Source organism: Populus trichocarpa, chromosome 18 (genome assembly GCF_000002775.5).
Source record: "Populus trichocarpa isolate Nisqually-1 chromosome 18, P.trichocarpa_v4.1, whole genome shotgun sequence".
NCBI classification, from domain to species: domain Eukaryota; kingdom Viridiplantae; phylum Streptophyta; class Magnoliopsida; order Malpighiales; family Salicaceae; genus Populus; species Populus trichocarpa.
Window position 1 is genome coordinate 468,596 of NC_037302.2, and position 26,196 is coordinate 494,791.

Sequence of the window (26,196 nt, forward strand, 5' to 3'; positions counted from 1 at the left end):
GGAAGCTTTGGTGGTTTTCAAACATGGCTAGTTGGTGGGAGAACTATCCTGATTGTGGGTGATAGGTTGTTAAACATGGGGCATGGTTAGGAATGCTCTATATAGTCACTAGATTCATGAGAACGTGGGAGAGACTGTCCAACAGTTGTTAGATTGAGGCCACTAAGTTCATGGAGAATATGGAGGAGAAATTGTCTAGCAGTTGCTAGATTGAGGCCACTAAATTCATAGGAAAAATGAGAGAAAGATTGTCCTACAATGTCTTTTAAAATAAGGATGACAGCTTTGCTTTGTAACTTCCATAATATTGTTTATAAATAGGCTTGAAAGCCTTTGCTATGTAGCATGCAAGTTTTATGCATAGTATATATAAGTGTATTGTGTATTTCCTTTGTTGAGGTAATACTAAAGGTTCCAAATTTTCTTGTATATGATGTGTCCTATTTTGTTTTATTGTTTGTGTTGAATCCGCTTGCTTACAACAAGTTAACATGTGAAAACCTTTTTTGGTGAGTGAAATATATAATTGTAAGCAAACACGAGTGAAAATATAAGAAAAACTTCGTCTAACAAGACTAAACTGCCATGTAGGGGCTGGAATTTTGAGCGAAAATTGTCCTTGTGACAAAGGGGATGGCAACCGACCCTCGGAGAGTAGAGGCAATGCAGAACTGGTCTAACTTAAAATCAATGAAGCATGTGAAGGGATTCTTGGGGATGAAAGGTTATTATAGATGGTTCATACGTAATTATGGCAAGATTGGCAAGCCACTTACTGACCTGTTCAAAAGGAAGGGTTTCACTGGAATGCAGAGGCACATAAAGCGTTTAAAATCCTTAAAGAAGCCCCGACTACAGTTCTAAATCAATATCTGTTAAACTCCCTCTCCCTGTGTCTTTCATGGTACAGGTACATGCGAACATCTTGTGTGTATTCAAGTAAAGCAACTCACAGTGCAAACCACTGCAAATGCATGGCAAGTTTCCTTTAACGCCAGCACCTGATAAACATCAGTAAGAGTAGAAGAGATAGCATGTTGATTAACGGGGCACAGACAACTTCCTGGAAATGCAAATTGCAAGGCTCAAAGAGAGATGAAAGAAGATGATAGAGAATCAGTCTGATGAACTAGAAGATACCACCCGATGTACTTGATCTTCATGAATGAAGGGTGCACGGTGAAAACAGTGTTTTTAGGGCCAAGAAAGACAGAAATATGGATTTGCAATGTTTTAAGAAACGAAGAGATCCTTCAATGGAGAGAATTTGAAATAAAAATGAAAGAGGATTACGATTTGCTGGATATTTCCCTTATTAATTCAGTGGCGCAATCAGGTTTTGAAAGCAACTTGATATCCATGAAATAATAACAAGGGAAATAGCTTTGAAACAAAAATAATAAGCTACAGGCAAATGGTAACTGATCAACAGAACAAAATTGATTGCAGAGCTTTTCTTGCTTAACAAGAGCAACCAGCTTTTTAAAAGTCTATGGTTCTTCAGAAGTCAATATGATTATAGAAAACTCAGTCACTGGCTCAAACAAGATTGGGATAAAAACAGTTCTCAAATCTTGTCAGTGAAAAACCGAAGCTCTAAGAAAATATATATTTCATCTACAGACCAAGCTACAAACAGCATTCCAGCAAACAGTGCACCACCTTTGGAAGAGCTTGTGGGAAATATGAAAAACATTTTGCAAATTCAAGGCCTGCCTTTCACAGGACATTGCAAAACAATTTTACTGACAGTGAGAGTCTCTGTATTATGCACAAAGAGTGCTCGAGGATAGAAAAGGGAGAATTAGGATGGCTTGACCTGTGCTGGAATTTTAGCTTGGTGGCGAGTCTTGTATGGGTGTTCAGATATCTCTTGCAATTTTTACCTGCTGCTGATCCTTTAAAGTTCATGTGCATACTGGATAGCTAAGTTTCGATCGAATGGGATAAAACAGTACTGCTATGAAGTTCTTTCCAGGAATAGGATAATAAGCAGAAAGACATTATTTCTTGCTTATTATCAGCCAAGTACTTTGTTTCCAAACTTTGCATGAGGTCAATTATGTATCACTACAATATGAAAATCCCTGGTTTCTATCCCAGATTTTGCCCTTTTCGCATCAGAGCTCTGAAGTGTATAGATTACATTCTTCGCTTATCACTCCCCATGATTTGAATATAACTAAGTTGTGCCAGAAGCCCATGTAAGATTTGCCAGATTCTGCGATTCACATGTACAAACACATTTATGCTAAGGTAGGCATGGAAAACCCACAATCTTGAAGCGAAACACGAGCAGCAGAATACGGCTTCAGCAGGGATGTTTTCCGGGCCCAGTCACTTGAAAATTGAAACATAGCATCAAAGACAAGTAGAAGGATATCAATTTGTTATTAATATTGGAATTCCAATCAATTCTCAGATTTTAAAATACAAAGAGCAAGACTACAGCTCTTTACACCAGTGGTTTACCTTTCAACAAGCTACACAAGAGTATCCCGCAAAACTGTCTAAGACTTCCTCTTTGTTGGCTGTAAATTATACAGAAGAGCTTCAGGTCTGTAGCGATGGCAGCAGACAGCCAACACCGATGCTTATCGTACAACAGTGCAACCAACTGAGGGCATTCTATTTGAAACTTGCCCTGGCTTGGTTGCTGCAAAATAATTTCCTGATTCATACAGGATCTGCAGCAGGAGAGTACAGACATCTGGATGCTCAACCCACAATTTCCATCTTGCAGGGGCCGAGCTTCAACAGAAGGGGAGCCATCTGGTTCATCCTGGCAACAAGAAACAGAACTGGGTGCATCAACAACTTCCAATTTAAACAATTGTCAATGCCTTGGAACCAGGACAGCCTGACCCAATTATAGCTTTGGGATAACAAATCTTCACAGGTATGTTTCAATCCTCGAACGAATGCATGCATATTTTCTCCAGCAGCAATGGCCAATCTTCACCAAGTTGCTGTGGATTTAGCTCCATGGCAACTTTGAAATCAAGCATGGATATTGAACTATGCTGTCTCTGTTCCTGCATACCCTCTACAGGACCACTGCTACTCTGCATATGCGCGTGATTACTCGCCCACATGCGATTGATAACCTTTTGTGCCTGCTGCTTGTGAACAGGGTGCTTTCTTGGATCATGCAGAGACCGTGCTCCTACTAACTCAACACATGACTTGATCAACCTCTTCAAGTACGAATCTAACATATTATTCAACCTGTTTGCACATTCCATAGTAACCCCTCCAAGGCCTTGTGCAGCTGCAATCTGCTCCATGCGTTTCCTCAGCATCTCTGAATCAGACAATTCACCACTGTCATAATAGCGAACAAAATCACCACTACTTGCAACTGGCATAGTTTTGCGGGCCCCACCCACACTAGCTGAACAAAATGGAATCCCTAATGGTGCAAGTAGGGGAGTTCTAGAAAAGTTCAAGCGGTTTGCATGCTCCACCTCTTCTCCATCTTCCACAAAAGCTGTCTGGTCTTTGCTCTGTATCCTTGATCCTTCAATTGGCCGTTGAGCTGACCCCTCCCTTTCATTCTCAGATTGCTCAGCAACTGTTTGAAGATGCTGCACTGGTCTCTGAAAATCACAAGGAGCCGATTCCCCATTCTCCACAACAAACTTACTTCCACTATCTTCTGTACCAATTGATTGATGTGAGATACATTCGACTTTCCCATTGGGCCCAAGCGGGCTGGGTCTATCTCTCTGCTTCCGATCACGTATCCCTGATCTAATCTTTCTTGGAGACACTGGTAAAACTCCATTGGACCAAATGGGTGTGTTTTGATTTGGAATAAGGGACCCACTTTGTTCATGCCCATCTTCTCTAACTGGAGAACTGTTTGGAGCTTGAAGCAGAGATTTTGTGGGACCCGCCTCATAAATTGGTGGTGGCGTCTTCGCCTGACAGGCATTCTTCAATATTGAGCGTATAAGATTATTGTGCAGCGGCAGATTCTCCCTTCCGAGCAAGCGAAAACATGACTTATCAAACTCACTCTTACTCAGCTTCTGACTCAAAAATCGATTCAGATAGTAAAAATACTTCTTTGACCTCTCAACTCCAATCTTCTTCACTATCTGAGTTCTCAATTCAACCAAATCAACTCTGGAGCTCTGATGAGGTAGCATTTCTCATGAAACAGATTCATACACCATCCAAAAACAGAACCACAAAACCCCAAAACCCCCAATCGCACACTCAATTACTGTTATTTTCACCTCCCCGATAACAAAATTCACACACCCACATATCAAATTAAATGCAAATCAACAGTCAACCTCTGCTTATCTCTAGCACAAACAGTCCCAAACACCACCATTCACCAAAATCACAAAAACCCAAGATTCTCAACCTGGAAAACAGCTATTTCTGTTTCCAGACAACCCAAAAGTCGCCAGCCAACAACCAATACAATGCTAACCCAAATCTCATCTTTACGAAATCCAAAACCCTAAGAGATCAAACTCACTAAAAAAAACTCAATCCAAATCACCCAGAACCAAAACCAATTCATTCAAACACACAATAAATCAAAACCCTAACTTCAAATCACCAAACTTTATACGCACAACAAACTCCTTTCTCTTCTTTCACCACTGCACCATTCAAAATAACAAAAACCCATTTCATTTTTCACATTATTTCACACAATTCACAAGCTAACAAGTTCAAATTTTGACTAATTTAACTTAATAAACGGAGATCAGTAAAAGAAACTAAACAGAGCCCGTTCAAAAAATTGACACCAAAACAACAATGAAGTGCAAAAGGCAAACTTTAAGAGTGTGAAGTTAATGGGTTTTAAAGATTAATTAAGTAAATATTTAAAAAACTAACCTTTGATTAAACTTCACCAAAATTGGAGAGTGAGAGGTTGATTCTTGGCTTGTTTTCTTGGGTTTTCAATGTAGTTTTTTCTGTGTTGTTGATTTGAAAAGAGGGCCAAAGAAAGAGAGGTTTTCTTGGCTTTGAGAGTGTTAGCTAGCTTGATCGCTCCTTTTTGCTGCTAATTTAGTGTAATAAATAGTTTCTTTTCCTCTCTCTCTCTTTGTTTTTGTGTTTTATTTTCTTGGTTTCTCTCTGTGTTTCTTTCTCTCTCTTCGTTTGCTTCTTTCTTGCTTGGTCTCGCCTTGTGTTTTTTTTAAGTACAAACGTGTTTAATTCATTTTTTTTTTAATTTTGATCCTTTTTAATTTATTTTGTGAATTTAAATTCAACTATCATTTATCCTTTCTACTTTCACATACTATTTTTTTTAACAATTAGCATAATTATTAAACCTGATTTTATATATTTTAATTTTAAATAACAAAACTAAAACATTATTATTTTAAAGTTTTTTAAGTCAAATTAAATTTTAATTAAACATGTCATGTTAATTGAGTTAAATTACATGCTGTTTAATTTAAAAATCAAAATAGTAAATTAATAGATTAACAAATCAGACCAAATCAAATTTAATATTGATATAATTAAATTATTTTTTATGTAATAAAATTAATTTTTTATTCAATCAAATTTAGAGAGAAATTAATTGTCTTATTTTGATTTGAGTTTGAGATTAAAACCCACTTGTTTTCAACCAGTTTTTCAAAAATACTCCATATTTTTTAATTGAAAAATATTAATTTTGAACAATTAAATTGGTTATAAAACTAATGACCCATATAACCAAAATTAGATTTTATAATAACTAAAGTATAGAAACACATAATTATGTTGTATTTGAAGATTTTCTACTTGTGAGTTATTGGTCGGCAAGTACTATTACGAAAATGGGAAGATTCATCGCATAGTATTTGGCTAGGGCAAATGGCTCCACCTCCCACTCGAGGAATATTTGCCATCTTGGAGCTCAAAACGGATGACCTACTACACTACTATTTGAAGTCAATTGAGCTTTGTGGATAAACTATTTAATACAAATGTGGTGGTGTTTTATCCTCTTTTAAGACTTCGGAACATTTGTGCAAAATCTTACCAAGTAACTACTAACTACCTTTGAAACACACTAAACATAGGAGAAAAGAAGCTCTCGTGACCTGCCTTGAAAGCCACTTGCATAGGAGACGAGAAGCCATGCATAAGCTGAAACAATTATTCCATTTTTTTTTAATTAATTTTCTGTTGAGTATTCATTGAGAATTTTTATGCTGCTTCCCATGGAAGATATGAGAGATCCCGCCAAAAAAATAATAAGAATTCTTTCATCTATTAAAACCTTTTTTTTTTTTGGTAATCCCTTTTTGTTTCTCTCATTTTGTATTCATCTCTCTCAGTGGAGTGTCATAAATTTCTTTATTAATAAAATGTTAAATGTCCTTTACTACTATTACATGATCACGAGTTGAAATTATATTATAGTGGCTGAATTATTATTTACTCATATTTGATTAATTTTGAGTTTTATAATTAATTTTAGTTTAGTTTTTATGAGGTTATTATTATTTCATGACTTGATATGTTGATTGACAAGTCAACCTTGATTGTTTCAAATTGATTCAAAATATTTTCATTTCAATATTTATTAAAACAAACTCATCTTAAACTTTTATTTTGACCTAAACTATATTTTTACTTGTCATTCGTATTGTCTTTAAACCCTCCAAGGCGACTAAGTCGAATTGAATCAATTTACACATAGTTTAATTTTTCTTCTACTAGAAAAACATTAACAATGTCTAAATCTTTTTTATGTTAAAAAAAAAAAGAGATTTGGTTCCACCAGCAACGTAGCGCAGGCCAATAATCTAGTTAACATATACTAAAAGGCCTCGACTTTTTACTATAACAATGAATAATGAAATGTCAAGGTCTTTTTTCATTTTATTTCTAAAAAATAAGATATTTTTCACTTTAGTCCTCCAAATTTATGAGGACTCTTTTTAATTTTTTAATTTTAAATGTTTTTTTTTTCAATTTCATCCTTCAACATTGAAATTTACTGAGTATTGGGCTTAATAATTTGTTTTGATTTGTTTTCTGTTAAATTATCTTGATCTTATAACCTGTGTTGCAAGTTTTGTGGGTTAGCTATGTTGACTCGGGTCATTTTTTTATTTGCTTTTTATAGGGATTATAAAGGTCTCATGACTTGCATAACAGCTTTAACAAGTTAACTCAAGTTGGTCCGAATCAATTTAATATGTTATTTTAATATTTTTTAAAAAAATATTATCTTAATTTGTTTTTCAAAATATATTTTTATTGATTATCTGGTTATTTTTTATCTATCAAGTTAATCAAATCACATTATATCAATCATATTTTTTTTTTCTAATAACAAACATATTAATCAACACCTTATTTTTTTTTTTTACGTTGAAAATAAATTGATCAGAGTTGCAACTTGCAACGTTGCGTGAACAATTATCTAGTTCGTGCGTGCATGTGTAAGCTAATGCTTTTCACAAATCTAATGGTTGAATTCTTCGGAAAGTGGTTTTGGAAAACAAGTTGAAAAACTTTCAGTAAATTAGATCATAGATGTCGTGGAGTGCTTGTTGAAATCAAAGCACTTCGGAACCCCTTTTTTGAATTTGAACAGGAGCCAACTCACAACAGTCTCACCTTCATCCATGGAAGGAAATATTGATGCACGGTTTTTCCAAGTTTCTAATATGGTTAATTATGTGGGGGCGAGGGTTTGCGGACAGTTGTTATCTGACAGTAACTTCATCAGCTAGACAGCAACATGGCTCCTGCTCAAAAAGCTTCCACCTATGGAAGAGTGAACCTCATATGAAACACAAGATAGCTGACTTTTCATAAGAAAAGGTATTCAATCTTGTGACGTAAAACATTTGACTGTGGAATGATGTTCCTAACAGCATTATATGTGTTTAAATCATGATAAAAATTGTTCTGAAAACAGCACAGCTCCTGAATGAAATAATGCTTTCAAAGCAACGCGCAATAGATTTTCAGAGTGACACAATAAATATGTTTCACCTGCGTAATCTGAAGTTTACAGAACAGGATATGCGGTCCTCAGATCTTACAAAATTCTGTTGGTATTGAGCACAGCTAATTTCATTGCTTCTGTTTCAAAGAGAGAGAATATAAATGGTATCAGTCATGTCTTGAAAACTTGATTACTTAATCCTTGGAGGTTATAACCAGCAGACCTAGAGCGCCTATAAGCATGTACTGCAAGAAAAACCAGCACCACGTTAAACATTATATGCAAAACTAGGGAAATGAGTGCCTCCAGAAAAAACTCAACTCGTAAAAGCGTAGAATGCAAAAACTTAATTTTTCAAGTTGATTGATTTATAATTTCTGTGGAGAATTTCATATTTCATTTTTCAATTGTTTGTCATAAGCTAGGGAAATGAGGTCCTCTGGCATTTTTTACTCAAAAAGGAAAGATCTGTGTTAGTGCAAACCCTAGACACTACCTTGATAATAGGTTTCTCAGTCATCACGATTGTAACCCAACCGGCGTAAGGCATGAACCTGCGGAAGAGGATATATAATTCAGTTTCACATAAATCAAGAGGATTTATATTTCAGAAAGTGTTAAGAAGAAAACTACAAGACAGAATGTTTGTGTTTCTTATGCCAATATGAGTTGGTAAATCATTCATTTGGATTGGCATATTAACTAGCCTGGATTATTTCATCATCAGCTAACCCAAGATGTACGCTATTCGATCAAACAAGTATTAGATAAAATCAGCAGATGACAGTATATGCAAGCACCAATTTCGAATGCCCACTTTTTTGCACCTTTCAAGTTGATCGTGGTCTCCCGCATAAATTACAATTTCATGCTAAAAACAAAATATATGTAAATAGATGCATAACTGACTTACCCAACAGCTCTCCCCATAATTTGTTGTGGCTTCAACCAATACTGACCATAAGCATACAAACCCCTGTCATCCGCATCATTAGCATCTCCTGATAAAATTATCCAATCACAAATTGAGTATCAGTCTCCTGGTTATTGAAAGAAGAACTATAGGCAGAAGTTTTCAAACATTTTTTTAGACCATTTCACTTGTATCCCTTATGCTATGACTTAATATGCTGAAAGGTTGTCTATTAATTACCCTTCACTTTAATTGATCCTCGTATTCAAGGTTGTTAAAATCATGATTTTAACACGGCACGGAAAATACAAAATAAACTCGGATCGTAAAATCGTTAGGAATTTTAAAATACATTAAAAAAAAATTCATGCTTCAAATAAAAATCCATACATAGTTCAAGCACCTTAAAATACATGGTTCAAATAAAAATTCATACATAATTTAAATAACTTTTCATTAACTAATAATTAACAAACTTAAAACAAATAATATGCTGGTGTGTCATATAAACTAAAACCAGTTTCATTGTCTTCATCAATTTTTAATCAATTTTTAAAAATATTAATTCGTTCTAATTCGTTCAAGGTCAAATATTAATAATTATCCAAGCACAATTTACCACGTTGGTCTAATTTATAATTAAGTTTTAGCACTATGCTTCAAAATTAAATTCTCATGCGATTAACTTATCTAATCCAATAAATCATTTTTTTTAATTGTTGATGACGAACATCGATCTTGTGGTTTAACTCTCACTTATCACCTTGGCTTACATCGCATTATCAAATTATATTAATCATCGAGGAATATTGTTAACTCTTCAAGGGAGAAAGAGTCACCAATTAAAAAAATATCTCTTCACAAAAGCAAATGCTATTTATCAAAATAAAAGAAGACAGGTGGCAAGCGAAAGAGTGATGCTGTGAGAAAAACATCCTTTGCTGCATAATCAAGTACAGAGACAGGCAAACACACACATGCTTAACTGTGATTGGTTTGTCCTTGTTCCTATTCACGTTCTCTCTAATAGAAGAGGCTAGATTATGCAGAAATCGTAAAATCGGTGGTGAAATCACGATTTTATGCAATTTCACCCAATTTTAACGATTTCACTCGATTTCAACCCGATTTCATTCATTTCCGAGTTTTTTGAACGATTTCGCACGTTAAGCCTATATTGACTCGTAAAATCGTACGATTTTACGAGTTAAATCGCGATTTTAACAACCTTGCTCGTATTTAGAACTCAACTGAGAAGGAACGTGGCACATGTATAAAAACAAGTTTATTCTTGAGTGTAGAAGAGGATTAATTAAGACAAGCAGATATGAACTCAAAGAAATTTAACAACTTGAGTCACAAATTGTGTTACCTTTAGTAAGGATATCAACCTTTCCAGTATTTTCCTGTTCATGAACCTACCAAAGCACAATCAAATGTACATTACGCAAAGGAAAGAAAATCAAATAGCATCATGCAAGACTTTTGCCACTGCTTGCTGATCAGCCTTCCTCTCCCCCACAAAGGAAAGCAAATCAACAGTTACAGAAATTCTCAGCTAAGAAAAGTTGTAGCAACTTCTAGAAATAAGAAACTAGAGCGAATGGTGGAATTAAATCTGGCATGTCACAATTTTGTGGAATACAACCTCCTATTTCTTGATCAAAACAATTAGTACTTTTTTTCATTCTGCTATAGATAAGATGCATGCTGTGATGAATCCAACTGAAAGGATAGCTTTCGTAATCTTATTCAATTGACCAAACTCACTCTGTGGGTGGGTGGATATGGAACTAGCAGATACAAATAGAAATTCCAGAAGAAATGATAGTGAGATCAAGATGAGCTGAGGAACTTTATTCTGTCGCTCAATTGGCATGCTTCCTAGTGAGAAACATTAAATATATTATAACTGACATTAAAATAAACAAGAGTGAATGGATGAAAGCTCGTATTTCGTGATGGTAGTTTCCTCTCTATATGGTCACTAATTGACATTCTCAGTTTGGAACTAAATAGTCAGCATAATCCCAGTCTAAAATGCTTTCAACAAACCTGTGCGAAATGCCCATCATATTCTACAATAAACAACAAACACTAGCAAGCATACTAAGATAACAATACAACTGAGATCTCGCATATACGGTTACCTCAACTACTCGATGGACAATTGGAATTGGCTCTCCCTGAACAATGCATTGAAGATATATCAGTTCACAGGAGTAGAAAAGAGACCATGATGTTCAACTCAAGTACACTGGAATGAAGAAAGGATAAAATTTGGGATATAATCAAAGCAAAAGAGAACTTTGTCACGGACAATGTCCACCTTTAAGGTAAAGAATTACTTCTCTACTTTAAGGTAAATAAAAAGCTAAATCACCTTATTAAAGAATCAACTCACACACTTCTTTCTAAATCAAATGCTCTCACTAAAGTTCCTACAGCAGGGCTTTTGACTGCTAAAGTGTGTTGAAACAATATTCACCAAATCACCCTCATTGTTCCTTTTGAAGAACTATCAGCACTCCACCAGCACTGCTCCTCGTTACACATTAAAGCGGGTCCCACATGGAGGAACAGTGGGCCCCGCATTCTTATGACCGGGAACTAGGAAGCAATAGCACCCTATAGTTTATCCGTCATTTTCCATGATCATTCAACCGAAAGATGTGCTAAAACTAAACACTAAAATCATCAACTCATAACAAAACAAAATCAAATATAAGAGCAAAGAAACTCAATAATCACCAAATCAATCAAAAGAAAAACAAACAAATTAAAGAAAGAACATACTTCTACATTATACACAACAATCTCTCCCGCGCGAAAGGGGGCCTCGCTCATATGCAAGAACAAAATGTCTCCCTGCAAGCCAAGACAGGAAAACGTAAGAAAAACCACATGTTGCCCATATGCATATCGTATGCGAACCAAAAAAAAAAACATGGGATTCTTAACTCGTTTGAAAGCAGGTTCCATGCTACCAGAAAGAACAACAACAACAGGAGATTCGCTACCAGTTAAACACATCAAGGCTTTCCATATTATTAAAGCCATCGACACTATCATCCCTGCAAAACAAAACAAAATCAAGAAATCAATAAAAAGAAAGGAGAAATATCAGTAGCTAGTGAAATAAATAAATATTTTTAAAGAGAAGGAAAAAGAAAAGGAACCAAGAGTGATCAATTGAGAGAGAGTGTCTCTGATCTTCATGGATTTGATTGACTCTACGTTCTCTGCTATCCACCCCATGTTTTCTGTCCCTTTCCCTCCGTCCCTCCCTCCCTCTCTCTCTGTGATTTTCTTTTGTGAAACTGAAACTGGGATGAAGGATACTTGGGTTTTGCAGGGAAATTGTAATAGAGAGCGCAAAGATGGCAGCTAAAACTCACTTATAGTCCCTAAACCGTTTCTTTTTAGTCTCTTCAATCCCTGTACTCTTAATTAAGTCCAAAAATCTCCTTCCTTCCTAATTAAAGGCTATTTGAGAGATTATATAATGAAAAATATAATCCATATGGGAAATTAATTAGTCATATATTCTCTCGTGTTTTATATTAAGAATCTTATTAGCATGAAACGAGAGGTTCAGACTTGATTTGAATAAATGTAAATGTACAGGGACCAGATGTGATTCTTAGTCCTTAATCCAAAGATCTACTGTTTTGGTCCTGAATGCGGGCCCCGGATGTGGCGTGGCTTGTTGAGTTATATTTTGACATGTGGAACTACTTAATAGTCCAATTAGTAAAATTTTAAGAAATGAGTAGGTTTGGCATATTGCATTTTGGTTACTATGTTTTCCTGCTATTCTGATTCAGTACATAATTTTAATAATTTTAGCAATTTTATTCAATACATATTGATTAAAGTTTTATTCAACAAAGATATATATAAATTCAATAAATTTAATTGAAGTCAAATTGATAATAAAAAAATTGTAGATAGTTACCGTTTTATATCAATTATTCAAAAATTTTATTTGATGAATAATGAAAAACATATTGATATTATTAAATCTAATTCGAAATCCAATCTAAACTTAACCAATATATATAATTTCATAACTCTAATATTTATAAATTTATCATTTTATATACAATCTTCTTCAGTTAAAATATTTATTTACATAGAACGTTGATTCATATATGATTAAACTTAAATTATTATAAACTATATCGATAAATAGGTTAATGCAAATTATTTTAGAAACACTATTTCATTCAAAAATTATAATAGAGATAATATATATATAATGAAGTATTTCTTGAACAAAAAGAAAATAAAACAAGCCGCCGCCATGGTTAATATCTCTAAAAAGGATCTAATTGAAAATATCGAAACAATATAAGACCTGAAATGTACTTTACCACAAGAAAATCATAACGAGTCCATGAGGAGTGTAATCTTCTCAAAAAAATAATAAAACGGGTGCGGGTCGGGCTCTGCAATTCGATTCGTGCCCGGATATTAGAACCCTAAATTTTAAAATTTGTGACTCCTCTCTCTCTCAGAAAAAATCAAATCAGATGGAGGTCAGCGATTTTGAAGAAGAAACCCTAAAAAAGAGGCATAAGAAGAACCCTTTTACATCATCAATGGGAGAAGTGGTAATTTCTTATTAATTATCATTCAAAGCTCTCCTTTTTTCAATTTTTATGTTTTTTTTTTTTGTGATTGTAATTTTAATTTTTTGTGTGGAAAAAACAGAACTTTATGCACGAAGATGATGATAATGACCGGTTAGAAACTGCACGTGCTCGATGTAAGAAAAATGATTTTTTTTTTATTAAATTAAGGTTGTTTTGTAAGAAACTGAAAGTTGTGTCCTTTTTTTTATTAATTAGTTTCGAATGTAATTAAGAGACATACGGCATTGGCAGAGAGGCTGTCTAGGTGAGAATTGTATTGATGGTTGTTTGATTAATGAAAATGTTACTGGGTTTTGAGGATTAAGGTTTTTTTGTTGTTGTTGGTTTTTGACAGGGATTCTGATAAGATGATATTCGAGCGGTTACAGAAAGAATTTGAAGCTGCAAGAGCGTCTCAAGCGGAAGGTATTTTCTTTTTGAGATAATGCAGTGATTAACAGTTTATTTGTGAGTGATTTGATTGGAAAAAATGTGCTTTTCTTTTGAATTCTTGCAGAGGTTTACTTAGATGGTGAAGAATGGAATGACGGACTGTTAGCTACGATAAGAGAGAGGGTAAACACTGTATTTTCAGTACATTGTTGGAGGTGGTTGAATTCTGTGGTTCTGATCACAAGTCATTGTTAAAATAGATGGCTGGAACAATTTACATCTTAAAGTTTGGGTCTCTATGCTCTATATAATGGATAATTCCATGACGAATACTTTTGTTAGTACTCCATCTTGATGGATTTGTTTGTGCGGTTTGTATCATTGTAAAGTTATATGTTTGCAGATGGGCGTGATCAAATTGTTAATGTTTTAAGCGTGCCCTTTTCATCAGGTTCACATGGAGGTTGATAGAAAGGCAATGCTAGCGGAGACAGATGTGATACCAAATCATCATGTTGAGGAAAAAATTACATATAGAGTTGGGAATAAGGTAACATTTTCTACTAACAAGGATACGATGCATGGAATGTGCTTAGGGTGTAGGTTTTGATGAAATTTATTGCATTGGTTGGTCATTTATCAATCAGTAGCTTTTTTCTTAATACAAACAGGTTATTTGTTGTCTGGAGGGGGCAAGAATTGGCATTCAATATGAGACAACTTTTGCAGGTCTGATGCAAATTTTCTTGTGCTTTATTCTAATATGATCACTCTAGTTATGTTATCATCTCATTTTGCATCCAACAACAATTGCTCAAATGTTCATGGTTTTCCATGACTGCACTTGTGAGGTTGGTGGCCGTTTTATTTTTATATTAAAAAATATCCTGTTTATCCATACAAAAATTATTGTGATCTTCTTGTACTGCTCAATTCTCTCAGAGGAGATTGCATGTCAGTGGATGCAACTTAAAGCTGGTTCATTTGTTTCTTCCTTTCCCCTTCTTCCTTGCAGGAGACCCTTGCGAGCTGTACCATTTGGTGCTTGAGAGCAAGTCATTTCTTGAAAAGATGACTGTCCTTGAACACACAATCCCTTTCTTCCTGCCGCTACGTGAAGCAGAAAATGATCTTCTTTCATCTAATGCGATGGTAAGGTTAGTTGCCAGAGACATCTTTTTGGGTTTGATATTCCTCGGATATTACCCATTCTCAGTATTGCTTCTCTTCTCTTTTCAGAGATTTATAGATTACATTGGAGAACTTCTGCAAGCTTATGTGGATAGAAAGGAACAGGTATAGTCCAGCTTACATGATCTTAGTATTTATGTGTTTCTGTTTGAGCTAGCTTTGCTGACATACTGATCTTTGTTTACCTACAAGAGATTGTCCTACTGCATCTAGTGAATTTTCAATGTTCAATTTGCACAGATCAGCTTAAGTCAGTTTCACCCTTTTTGCCTGGTTTCTGTGGGAACTATCGTTGACTCAACTATTCTGGTGAATACTTAGGAGAAATTTATCAACTTTGTTATAGTTAAGATAAAGGGGGACCCACACAAAGATTTTATTTGTTGGAGTTCCCTCAGTAGCAATTTTTATGCTTAAGCTTGTATCTGAAGTGTAACCCCGTTGGACTCTATTATTAGATGAAGTCTTATTATCGAAGGCTGATATTTTTCAGTCATTATGTGCAGCTTCTTATTTCCAGTTTTGCTCTTGGATCTTTCTCGATCTTCTTTGTTAGGAATTTATATGTGCTAGATGTTTGTGTAGTAATTTTCATTCCATCTATTGTGTGTGCATGTGTGGGTGTTTGCAGATGTTTGTCAGGTATTAAGGGTGAAATAACAGATTGAACATCTTACAACACTCATGTAGAGATTTTATTTTCTTGGTCTTTGCCTTCATAATTACTCAATCTCCACAACAAGTGGGCGTACTCTTTTTTCAACTGTCCCCTTCCACACCCTGTTGGTGGGATTTGGTCTCTAGCTTTTTTATCTGAGATGACAACATAGCATATACATTCCTTTTTTTTTTCTCTTGAACTAACATATAATTCCTGGTAAATTTTTGTTTCATGATGTAATGTTTTCTTCTCCTGGTTCTTCAATTTATCAAGTATATCACATTGACAAGTTGCAGCTAATCTTTATATCATACATACTTTTGATCGAACAAAAGATCTAATTACTCTAACTCACTTTCTTTCCTATCATGGTGCAGGTTCGACTTATTAAGGAGTTGTATGGAAATCAAATAGGAGAGCTGTATCATAGCCTACCCTACCACATAATAGAATTTGTACTAGATGATTTTCCTTGGTGAGTACTTTTTTACTGCTGCATGCTATGGAATGCTTTTTGTACTTTATCTACGGTGGTTTGCTTACATAATTTCTTGAGATTATCTCATTCCTCATCTTTCTTTTTACCAAATTAATCTACATTATACACTGTAGCTTACCCAAGGTTCATCGACTCTTTCTCTCATGTGGTTATCTTTAACTTCACTAACCTTGGAGATATTTTGCAATCCCTTTGTTGCTAAAAGGGAACTGTAGCATAATCAATGCATGATTGGTTTTTTCAGTTTCTATAGCATCAAGGATGAATCCTGTACTGCACATATTGCATATCCTGATGTTTTACTATGCCTTTTTCTTGTTGCAGCAAGGTAATTGTCAGTCTCAGATATGCAGACCTTGTCTCTGTACTTCCAACTCGGGTCAGAGTCATTGCATGGCCAATTGATCAGTTTAAGAAAAGTGAAGTAATGGGAGCTCACCCTAGTCCAAGGCGTCTATCTTACGCAGAGGATGCCTTGAAAAGTATGAGCTTGCCAGAAGGTGATTTTTACCCTAAGATGTTGAGCTTTCTATTTTCAAATTGAAAGTCAAGACTTATACTTATTTTTTCTGTCGTCTTTTATCCTCTTAGTCTTCTGAATTGACCAAGAAGAACATCCATAAACAGAAGAAAATATGTGGTTCATTCTTTCTCTACACTGTGTTTTCTTTCTTTCTTTTGACTGGTTAATTGCATGATTTTGTGAATGAGCTCGACTTGCTTGTCTTGATAGTTGACATATTTTTTCCTGATTATTAGTTTTTCATTTGACAATATCATCCCTGCTTGCTTATGGGGAATGAGATTGTGATAAATGCTGTTTCTTGCTAAAATTGGATATTTGGTCAGACTGATGCCAGTTTAGATGCTCACCTTATTTATTTCCTCTGACTTAAATTCTGTTGGCTCTTTGAGACATTGTTTGCCATCAAATGCGTGTTTGTTTGACGGTGATTCGTTTTAAGAACTTCACTGGACTTCCTGCTTTCAGCTTTCATAAGTCAGAGATGGGATGATCTATGCTGTTTGAATATAAACTAGGTATATGGGGAATACATTGTAGTCTGCTGGTGCTGGTTTATATGCTTACCTAATCTTTTTTCCACCGATATAATTTTGGGTCTCTTTGACGCATTTTCTGCCATCAGGTTTCTGATTGTTTTAGGTTCATGTTGCCTTCAAAGAACTCTTGTGCATTTCCTGCGTTGCTGTTCCCTACTTTATCATGTTGCCTTCAAAGAACTCGTGCATTTCCTGTGTTGATGTTCCTTACTTTATCACTGCGTTTCGTTTTGTCGGTGTCTCCTGTCGGTTTTCTGTTTGTTCTGATTTGTTCTTGCTTATTATCCATTGCAGCATATGCAGAGATCGTATTGAGGCTGCCACAAGTCACTCAGGAAAATTTTTTTGAGGACAGGAATCCGAGTTAGTGCGTCAGTTTTTTGGCAGAAAACTTCTGATCTGTACAACCGTATCATAATGGTGCCGGAGCAACTCTTAAACTGTTTCTTGAGATGATTAGTACTCAATGTGAAATGTGAACCCCCCCGCCCCCCCTTTCAGGAAGAAAAGATTGTCATAAATATTTACAAGAATATAAAATATGATCTTAGGGGTGAACAAATTAACCGAATTATCTGGACCTAAAATTAACCAAACTGCATGGTTTTCTGAGTTTATTAGATCATTTCAGTCAGAAAATTTGGAAAAAAAAATGAATCAAGCTAAAAAAAACCCCCATTATAGACTGAAGGCCTATTATACTTAAAGATTTATTAAATTCCGTTGAAAATAATTTAATTAAATGTCTATTGTTTTAAAATGGATTTGTTTGGATTTTAGAATTTTGGAATTGAATTGAATCAAATCGATAGGTTCTTTCATTCAATTCGGTTCTGTTTAAAATTAACTACTTATTCAATTGAATTTGTTTTTAATTTAAATCAAATTATTTGAATCATACTGAATGATCTTGCATGTATGCTTGTATGAAATTTTAACGATGCATTGACTATATTTTTCCGCTAATATATTCATATATTCACGAGGCATCTGGATTTCAAGTCAGAAACAAATACACGTCAATTTGTTCTTGCACGTCCATCAAAAATCGACTCCGAGAAAGAGTTCAGTTGATTTCAAGGTACCAGCCCATCAAGAAGAACTGTCATGGTTCGATTAATGACTCATGACATGGGTGACGTGTCCACCATAAACGAAAGTCGTGAAGCTCCTTCCTTGACCAATATCCTATTAATTTTCAAGTAATTTTTTTTTCTTTGTTTGTAACTGTGGTGAGGCGGCAGCAGCAGCAGCAGCTTCGCGTTGCTAGCAAGTGCATAAGACATTTCCATCTTCTTGAGTTGCTAAGTTGCTAGCTCTTGGCCCTTGTTGAAAGCTAAGGAAGAGCTAGAATTGTTTTCCCCTCTACAAACTCTGTAGCCATGCCGCCCTATAAAAGCCCGTTTACCATTACAGTTCAATTGCCAGTAGAACTCCCTGGAGATCTGTTTTGTGAGTTTTCAATTGCTTATAGAAGCCCTTCCAACCCGGTGATCCCTCGACTTGAAACCTAGTTTGAGCCGAGTTTCAAATTAAACTAGGTTAAAATTAACTAGTTTGATTTTTTATTTTATAAAAAAAATTTAATTTAAAACTGCATCGTTTTATTCTTATAACCCGAGCTTTATATTGGACTATGGACCAAGCGGGGTTTAATATCTTTGCTATAAGCATCAGCCCAACCCATTTGGAAACTTGGTTAATGGAACAAGTGATTCCATCCATAACTAATAGCAACAGTTAGATGGTCTAAAGAAAGAGAAAGCTTTGAAGTATCACTTTAAACAGTAGCCTCGGATTGCATAACTCTATTAGCAACGTAAATTGATGCAGGGCATGTAAAATTAAACGTGATAGAAAATTGGTACAGAGGAGGAAATAGATGGCTGATTATATTTAGCTCCTAAAGGAGAAACCATGTCCTCTGGGCTTGAATGGTAGATAACAAACAACAAAAGAGTACCTAAGTTATAGCAAGAGGAATGCCATTCTAGTCTGATTAAAAGGATTCTCTCTCGAGGCCTTCTTCGTCGTCATATAGCTATAGCTGCTTCCGGCTTTTCTCCGAGGAGTTTGTTCTCTTCGAGACTTGTTAACTCCTTAAAGGGTGTAATGTTGTTGAATTGTATCAATGTCTAGTCCCTTCAGCTTCACCACTGATTCCACATGCCCCTTGAGGGTGTTCAGCTCCCTCAGCCTGCGAAGAAACATGATTTATGAGTACGCAAAAGATCATGGAAGGACAGCAGCTTTTTTGCTCCCTGATTCGTTGTGGAATATGGCTTGCTTACCTTGCCATCTCAGCCCTACGCTTGGCTTGCTCTGCGATCTCAGAAAGCTCCCTGTAACTACTCTTGTCGGAAAAGATAGTGTTGGTCTGAGCGGGTTGGAGGCCATGAAGGGTCCTCTGAGCTGTGGCCCACTGAGCTTCTCTCTCTTCTTTCCCATAGTCTTTCTTTGTAGTAAAGGCAGTCTGTTACAAAGAAGGTAGCAAGTGAGCAAAGAACATGAGCAGAAAATCAGACTCGGACTCGGGATTTTGTTAATGAAATAATATACCTTGTTCTCCAAGAAATTATCCCAAGCCTTCCCGCTCAAGATATAGCGGATTGCAAATTTGAGAACATCAAGCGGCAGATATGTCACCAAGCTAAATAGCCAGATTACTCCAGCCCATCCCCAGCCGCACCCCTTGATATGTGCAAAACCCCAGTTTGCGTAGACTGCTATCAATGTCGCAATCTGTCATTCATAGAGTGGCGGCAATGTATTAGGTTTCACTGATAATCTGATTCATTTTCCAAACTATAAGCAAAATATTTGACATTCAGAATGCGGAGCCCAAGATTATCATCAGCAGAAGGTAAATAAAGTGCATTGCCCTGCTTAAAAAACTCGAAGCAGCACAAACAAGAGAAGGCCATGACAAACTAAGCGTGGTAGGGAGGGTTGTTTTAAGTAGTGATTGGCGGATAGGATGAATCCTTACCAGCTGAGCGACTACAAACGCGCTGACAAGAAGAAGTCCAGGACGTTCAACAAAAGACCAGCTGCGGGATCGTGTGACGAAAATAAGGGCCTGGCTCACAATACTCACTTGCAAGTACAAGGCCGCCATCATTTCATATTTGCTATCTCTCAGTGATCTTACGCCAAACTTATCCTGTGTTACGAAAATCATATAAAGATATAAAATCTGAATAAAGGAAAACACAAACTGACAATGATATTTTAGGATATTCTTACTGAGAAGAAGTCTGTGTCTTTCATAATCCAGAAGAATAATACTGTCATTAGTGCCAAGTAACCTCCAAGCACAACACCAGTACTAAATATCTCTTTAAGTTTCCAACTGTCTGGCAGTGGAGATGGCTTCACTCGATCCTTCGATATTGTCATGATTGTTCCTGGAGGTTTGATAATGCACCATATCAGACTTGTGCTCATGCTAATTCAGTTCATGGTAATTTGTGAAAGGAGAATGATATAAATTTACGAGGAGGTTTACTAGAGATCTCACCGTCATTTAGGATGGCAATGATCAAAACCATGAATGGAGCGAAGTCAAACTTCCATATCAGGGCAATAAACATGAAGCCAAACTGCCATAGAAAGAACAGATAGAAGGACATGATCAAAACAGATGTCTCGAGCAGATTAGTAACAGAAAGATACATTCATGGACATGTTGGTACTTACCACAATACGAATGGTAATTGAAACTGCATATATCTGCAAAAGAGAACGGTCAGACCAGAGTGAGTTAGACACTCGCAAATTCAACAACAGTGAACACAGCAATAAAACAAGCAGAAGATGTAACTAACAGTGTAGTTCTTCATCCTTTGGAATATAGCCCTGCTGGTCAGCACTGCACTTATAATAACACTAAGTCCTGGTTCAGTGAGGACAATGTCGGAAGCGCCTCTGGCAGCATCAGTAGCATCAGCAACAGCAATTCCAATATCTGCTTTCTTCAGAGCAGGGGCGTCATTAACACCATCTCCAGTCATTCCACATATGTGCTTCCTCTCCTGTAGCCTCTTAACAATTTCATATTTATGTTCTGTAAAAATGAATAAAAAGGTGTTAAGTCAAGACTAGGAAACATGATAAAAAGTAATAAAAATCTAAAAGATAATCATGTAAGAAAATAATGGATGTCAATTGAAATCATGCTCAAATAGTGAGGGGAGAAGGGGGGCTGAAGAAAGATCACAATCTTGTACATGCTGACAAAATTAATTGGGACAGTGACTTTTATCAATTGGAAAAATTAACAAAATAAAAATCTGCAAATTACCATGATATGGAAAAGAAAACGAGTGCAAGTGCATTTTGGAAAAAGAAAAAGAAAAAAAAAAAAGCATCAGTATTAGGCAGCTGACTTCACCTGGAAAAACTCCAGCAAATCCATCAGCCTTTTCAATCAACTCATCCACAGGGAGGGCTGCAATGGCAGCATCCTTATCTTGGCCGAGCAATGAAGAAGAGGGGTACATGTTTGTTCCCATTCCAAGCCTCCTGCCAGTTTCCTTAGCAATTGCGAGCTGATCCCCTGGACATTGAGGAGCCAGCAAACAAAGCCTAAGTAATGGCATAAGAACAAATTTCAAAATGAGAATGAAAAAGACTTACCAGTAATCATCTTAACATTAACACCAAGGTGGAGAGCTCTTCTAATGGTTTCAGCACTGTCGTGCCTGGGAGGATCGAACAAGGGCAGCAAACCAACAAGTTGCCATGGTGCCCCTGGAGCATCTTTTGATTTCTCAGGTACTTCCTGCATCCATTTCATTGAAGGAACGAAACAATAAGATCAGGCTTGTTTGAGTAGCATGGTGACAAGATGTAGATAAACACTAAACTGCAGACCTGTTTTGCAACACCTAAAGATCGAAGTCCACGTTCAGCAAACTTGTCAATCACAGAATGAACCTTCCTCTTAACATCTTCCTTGCAATTGCATAGAGTTAAGATCTGCATAGAAGTACAAATAGGGAATGAGTTAGTAGTTATTACTTTGAGTGCTGATTACCGAGTTGGTAAAGGGAAAAGCATCATACCTGCTCAGGGGCACCCTTGCTAGCCCGGTGCCAGTTTCCATTATTATCAATGTAAGTCAGAGCAGTCCTCTTGTCCACAGGGTTGAAAGGAAGGAAATGAACTTCTCTGATCCCAGCTCGTGCCTGCCAAACAATAATGAAAAGGACTATTACTTTAAGTTCTGATTTTTTGTGCAACCTCAAATTCAGAGATCTCGGAGAAAACTGCATTAAAGCAGCTATACCTCCTTTGGGTCAGCAAGCATCCCAACAATTGCAGCATCAATGGCATCCTGATTTTCCGTCCTTGAAGCTCTCGCTGCAAGAAGCATAACATGCTCCTTCTCCACACCCTTTGCAAACACTTCAATCAAGCTCTTGTCAACAGTAAGCTTGTTCAGAGTGAGAGTCCCAGTCTTGTCACTGCAGAGAACATCCATTCCTGCCATTTCCTCGATGGCAGTCATTCTCTTGGTAATGGCACCCTGTTGAGAAAGTCTATGGGAACCAATAGCCATGGTGACAGATAAAACAGTTGGCATAGCAATAGGAATTCCTCCAATCAAGAGAACCAGCAAGTTGTCAATTCCATCTCTGTACTTGCGCTTTTGTATTGGGTACATGACTACAATCTCAATGATTATTCCAATAGCGATTGAGCAAATACAGAAATTACCAATGGCAGTAAGAACTTTCTGGAAATGTCCAACTTGATTGGTGCTGTCCACGAGATGGGCAGCCTTTCCGAAAAAGGTGTGCACACCGGTGGCAATCACAACTGCTTCAATTTCACCTTGTTTACATGTTGAGCCAGAAAACACTTCATCAGAGGGGTTCTTGGTGACAGGAAGTGACTCCCCTGTAAGGGCAGATTGATCAATCTTCAAAGGATCACCCTCAAGAAGACGGGCATCTGCAGGAACTATGTCTCCCAATTTAATGCTGATAATGTCTCCTGGAACCAAGATTGCAGCGTCTTGCTCGCTCCATCGGCCATCTCTCAGAACCTGAATTATTTTCAGACATAAAAATCAATAAAATAACAAATAGTATATAAAAGCTAAAGCATGCAAGCAGAGCCAGTGAAGTGCAGTTATCACCTTTGTTTTAGGAGCAAGACCAGCCATGAGGGCTGCTGCCGCATTACCAGCATTGTTTTCCTCGATGAAACTAATAGTGGAGTTAATCACCAACAAGACAACGATCCCGACAAAGTCCTGCCAATCTGGAGGTCTTCCATCACCATTTGCCAAGACTATGGCCATCAATGCAGCAGCTTCCATGACCCATGACAACGGATTCCACATAAATCCCAGAAACTTGAGAATCTTGCTCTCCTGTTTATAAACCATGAAAGCTCAAATTTAACACGAACTCCATAGAACTGAATCAGACTACTATCAATACATTTTTCTTCCATTTTTTTATTCACTAATGAATTGAAGATTACAAAAATTAACCTTTTTCTCTTCTAGTTTGTTTGGTCCAAAAACTTGAAGCCTGGTGGCTCCTTCGTCTGAAGTAAGACCTTCCCTTGAACATTTGAGCTGCTCAAACACTTCCTCTATAGGAATCCTCTCCTGCGAGCAAAATATTAACATTAACTAAAATTAACCAAGAAAATCTTTGCATAACGAGACACCATGTACCTTTCTACAGTATTTTACTACAATATCATCACTCCTTCGTACATTATTCCATCCAAAAATCTAACTGACAAGAGTACAAATAACATTTCATAGCAAAAGTCTCTGCAACTATTGTTTATTTTTTAATGCCATCAATAGAATTAAAACTTTTTTTTCCTTTCTATTAAACAATCCAATATCTTTTGAATATGGAAACTTGTATTGACAATTAGTATTAAGCTCTGTCCAGCTACATCATGCACAGCAATTTCTAGAGTTAAAAAATCAAAATGGGAAGAAGCCCTTCATTTTTCAAAAGCTAACAGCCAAATCACTATATATCAGTTTAACAGCCAAATCACTATATATCAGTTTGAGCTAAGAACTCCTCTAGGCTCCTCAGATGTGAGCATGAGCTAATACTGGGCAATCAATCCAACACACCAAACGACATACATTTTGTCTCCAATGTCTCCAGCATTAAAAAACTCACTTATCAACCAACTTGCTTTGCAAAAACCAAAATGTAGAACAGCTGTAAAGTACCAAAAGATACAAATTCACGACTGCTCAAATGATGCAAAAAAAAAATGGAGATAAAATCATATTTCAATTGCCAAAATATAAGGAAACAAACATTCAACCTATATATATAAAACAATAACACAGGATGATCATACCAAAAAACACATAAATTATGTGTTTGACTATAGAGCAGACAGGTTTAGTAACACTAAGGGTAATCATTACACCACACGCGCCAAGATATTTATGATTTGCTATAAAAAAATAATAATTTTAAAATATTTTCAAAAAAAATTAAAAAACAATTTACCATAATAGTAAACATACCTTAAGTACTTTAACATGAGTTACACCATTTAACCAAAAAATTTATAAAATATTGTTTCTACGAGAGTCAACTCTCCTCGTTTTTTTGGGAAATGTAAGATCAGATTTTAATAATAGTGACTCCAACAATATATATATATATATATATATATATATATATATATATATATATTCGCCAAAATAATCGCCGTGATGCATGCAAAATAAGTTACGCTGCCGATTTGATTAGATCTTTTGTTTTACTTAAAGGAACTGAAAAAAAAAAAAATAAATTTTTTATTCTCCTTGAAAATACTTATTATAAATTTAAAAAATCTTCGAAGCTGGAGATTAAGATTAGTTTGTGTAAAATAAATTAAAATTTTAAGAAAAAAATTGATAACAATTTATAGAGATTAACAAAAATTGTCAGAAAAAAGAAGCATTATTTAAGTATGAACTGAGGAAACGAACTGATTCTATATTGTTAAAAAAAATCTAGAAAAGATATCACCATGAACAAACGAACATAGTTGAAATTCTTTCATTTTCTCGGAAACCAAACACATGCACATGTAGAGATGAAAGGAAGAGGAACACAGAAGGTAAACAGTATCATTACATTTTCCATCGCTTTCTCAGTAACCGAACACACATGCAAATGAAAAGGAGAAAAGGAAATACCAGATCAACAGACTCATTTTTTATCTCTTCTAGGCTGATCCCGCCCTTACTAGACATCAGTCTCCTCGCCTTAATTTCCAAAAATATATATTAATAAAAAAAAATTCAAGAGACAATTACAGACTCGTAATAATATTATTTGCTATCGAAATGACAGTAGCGAAAGAAGTGAGTGTTTGTTTTTTTTTTTTGAAGAAGCAGAAATAATGAAGAAGGCGAGGAGTAGTAGAGGTGGACGAGTTGGAATTTATACCGAGAATGGAGGGTGCGGCCTACGTGGCAGGGGGTTTGTTGGTTTTGTCAAAATACAGAGCCACGCGCGGGTTTTTATGACGAGTGGTTGTTAGATTTGAGAGAATCTCTCTCCTCTGTCTCTCTCTTGTTATTTTAAAAGTAGTACCGAAAATATGGAGCAAGTAAGTGCTCCAGTTATAAAAGCTTAAGATTAAAGGGTTTGTTTTCCATGTTATTTCAGATTTGAGCCATATAATTGCTAATATAATAATTATTAGAGATTTATATGGTCGTTAAATTCAGAACCCGTAGGATTAGTCGAGATACATGCAAGTTTACCCAAACATCCATATTAATTGGTCAAGCTAATCAACCAGCAACTTAACCAACCCGGATTTGGATCAGTTTAGATTTTTTTTAAAAAAATCAGTTGATCTTGTTAAGAGTTTCTGTTGACCTTTTGATTCGGTTAAATTAAAAGCTTCCAA

The 26,196-nt window shown here is 35.9% G+C and overlaps 4 protein-coding genes across 6 annotated transcripts; 1 reads left to right on the forward strand and 3 right to left on the reverse strand.

The window, feature by feature from the left end:
* Positions 1 to 1,896: 1,896 nt before the first annotated feature.
* On the reverse strand, positions 1,897 to 5,161 carry LOC7476672 (uncharacterized). 2 transcript variants are annotated; one of them, XR_002979133.2, is made up of 3 exons: positions 4,864 to 5,161; positions 2,473 to 4,622; positions 1,897 to 2,340 (listed from the first exon to the last, which is right to left on the reverse strand). XR_002979133.2 is itself a non-coding variant. In XM_024590662.2 (2 exons), exon 2 carries the CDS (start codon positions 4,152 to 4,154, stop codon positions 2,907 to 2,909), a length of 1,248 nt encoding a protein of 415 aa, XP_024446430.1. In that variant the 5' UTR covers positions 4,155 to 4,622; positions 4,864 to 5,161; the 3' UTR covers positions 2,364 to 2,906. The 2 variants fall into 2 exon arrangements, 1 of the variants encoding a protein (XP_024446430.1); XM_024590662.2 differs by lacking the exon at positions 1,897 to 2,340 and having other exon boundaries at positions 2,364 to 4,622.
* Positions 5,162 to 7,909: 2,748 nt separating this feature from the next.
* On the reverse strand, positions 7,910 to 12,192 carry LOC18107535 (uncharacterized). The gene is made up of 8 exons (XM_006371734.3): positions 12,023 to 12,192; positions 11,805 to 11,917; positions 11,640 to 11,711; positions 10,994 to 11,029; positions 10,216 to 10,261; positions 8,844 to 8,931; positions 8,427 to 8,484; positions 7,910 to 8,175 (listed from the first exon to the last, which is right to left on the reverse strand). Exons 1-8 carry the CDS (start codon positions 12,099 to 12,101, stop codon positions 8,125 to 8,127), a joined length of 543 nt encoding a protein of 180 aa, XP_006371796.1. The 5' UTR covers positions 12,102 to 12,192; the 3' UTR covers positions 7,910 to 8,124.
* Positions 12,193 to 13,265: 1,073 nt separating this feature from the next.
* On the forward strand, positions 13,266 to 17,857 carry LOC7458741 (uncharacterized). 2 transcript variants are annotated; one of them, XM_024589905.2, is made up of 13 exons: positions 13,266 to 13,459; positions 13,560 to 13,614; positions 13,697 to 13,745; positions 13,836 to 13,906; positions 13,998 to 14,056; positions 14,325 to 14,423; positions 14,545 to 14,602; positions 14,889 to 15,025; positions 15,113 to 15,169; positions 16,103 to 16,200; positions 16,549 to 16,724; positions 16,816 to 16,864; positions 17,581 to 17,857. In XM_024589905.2, the coding sequence occupies exons 1-12, from the start codon at positions 13,379 to 13,381 to the stop codon at positions 16,821 to 16,823; spliced, it is 948 nt and encodes a 315-aa protein (XP_024445673.1). In that variant the 5' UTR covers positions 13,266 to 13,378; the 3' UTR covers positions 16,824 to 16,864; positions 17,581 to 17,857. The 2 variants fall into 2 exon arrangements, with proteins under 2 accessions (XP_024445673.1, XP_002324956.2); XM_002324920.4 differs by lacking the exon at positions 16,816 to 16,864 and having other exon boundaries at positions 13,267 to 13,459.
* A 1,204-nt stretch (positions 17,858 to 19,061) lies between these two features.
* LOC7458740 (plasma membrane ATPase 4) lies at positions 19,062 to 25,681 on the reverse strand. The gene is made up of 16 exons (XM_052448833.1): positions 25,475 to 25,681; positions 23,792 to 23,911; positions 23,432 to 23,668; positions 22,577 to 23,338; positions 22,353 to 22,475; positions 22,162 to 22,266; positions 21,925 to 22,069; positions 21,680 to 21,844; positions 21,114 to 21,352; positions 20,986 to 21,018; positions 20,807 to 20,888; positions 20,533 to 20,693; positions 20,276 to 20,449; positions 19,846 to 20,028; positions 19,578 to 19,759; positions 19,062 to 19,483 (listed from the first exon to the last, which is right to left on the reverse strand). The coding sequence occupies exons 1-16, from the start codon at positions 25,529 to 25,531 to the stop codon at positions 19,387 to 19,389; spliced, it is 2,865 nt and encodes a 954-aa protein (XP_052304793.1). The 5' UTR covers positions 25,532 to 25,681; the 3' UTR covers positions 19,062 to 19,386.
* Positions 25,682 to 26,196: the final 515 nt, after the last annotated feature.

Excerpts from the sequence above, each read along its gene's own strand:
- LOC7458741 (XM_002324920.4), top strand. The coding sequence starts at position 13,379 with ATGGAGGTCAGCGATTTTGAAGAAGAAACCCTAAAAAAGAGGCATAAG. Across the intron at positions 13,746-13,835 it reads TTGGCAGAGAGGCTGTCTAG|GGATTCTGATAAGATGATAT; the intron begins GTGAGAATTGTA and ends GGTTTTTGACAG. Across the intron at positions 16,725-17,580 it reads AAGTATGAGCTTGCCAGAAG|CATATGCAGAGATCGTATTG; the intron begins GTGATTTTTACC and ends TATCCATTGCAG.
- LOC7458740 (XM_052448833.1), bottom strand. The coding sequence starts at position 25,531 with ATGTCTAGTAAGGGCGGGATCAGCCTAGAAGAGATAAAAAATGAGTCT. Across the intron at positions 20,889-20,985 it reads CAATTACCATTCGTATTGTG|TTTGGCTTCATGTTTATTGC; the intron begins GTAAGTACCAAC and ends TTTCTATGGCAG. Across the intron at positions 19,484-19,577 it reads CGTAGGGCTGAGATGGCAAG|GCTGAGGGAGCTGAACACCC; the intron begins GTAAGCAAGCCA and ends GTTTCTTCGCAG.
- LOC18107535 (XM_006371734.3), bottom strand. The coding sequence starts at position 12,101 with ATGGGGTGGATAGCAGAGAACGTAGAGTCAATCAAATCCATGAAGATC. Across the intron at positions 11,918-12,022 it reads CTCTCAATTGATCACTCTTG|GGATGATAGTGTCGATGGCT; the intron begins GTTCCTTTTCTT and ends TTTGTTTTGCAG. Across the intron at positions 8,932-10,215 it reads GGTTGATATCCTTACTAAAG|GAGATGCTAATGATGCGGAT; the intron begins GTAACACAATTT and ends TAATTTTATCAG.
- LOC7476672 (XM_024590662.2), bottom strand. The coding sequence starts at position 4,154 with ATGCTACCTCATCAGAGCTCCAGAGTTGATTTGGTTGAATTGAGAACT.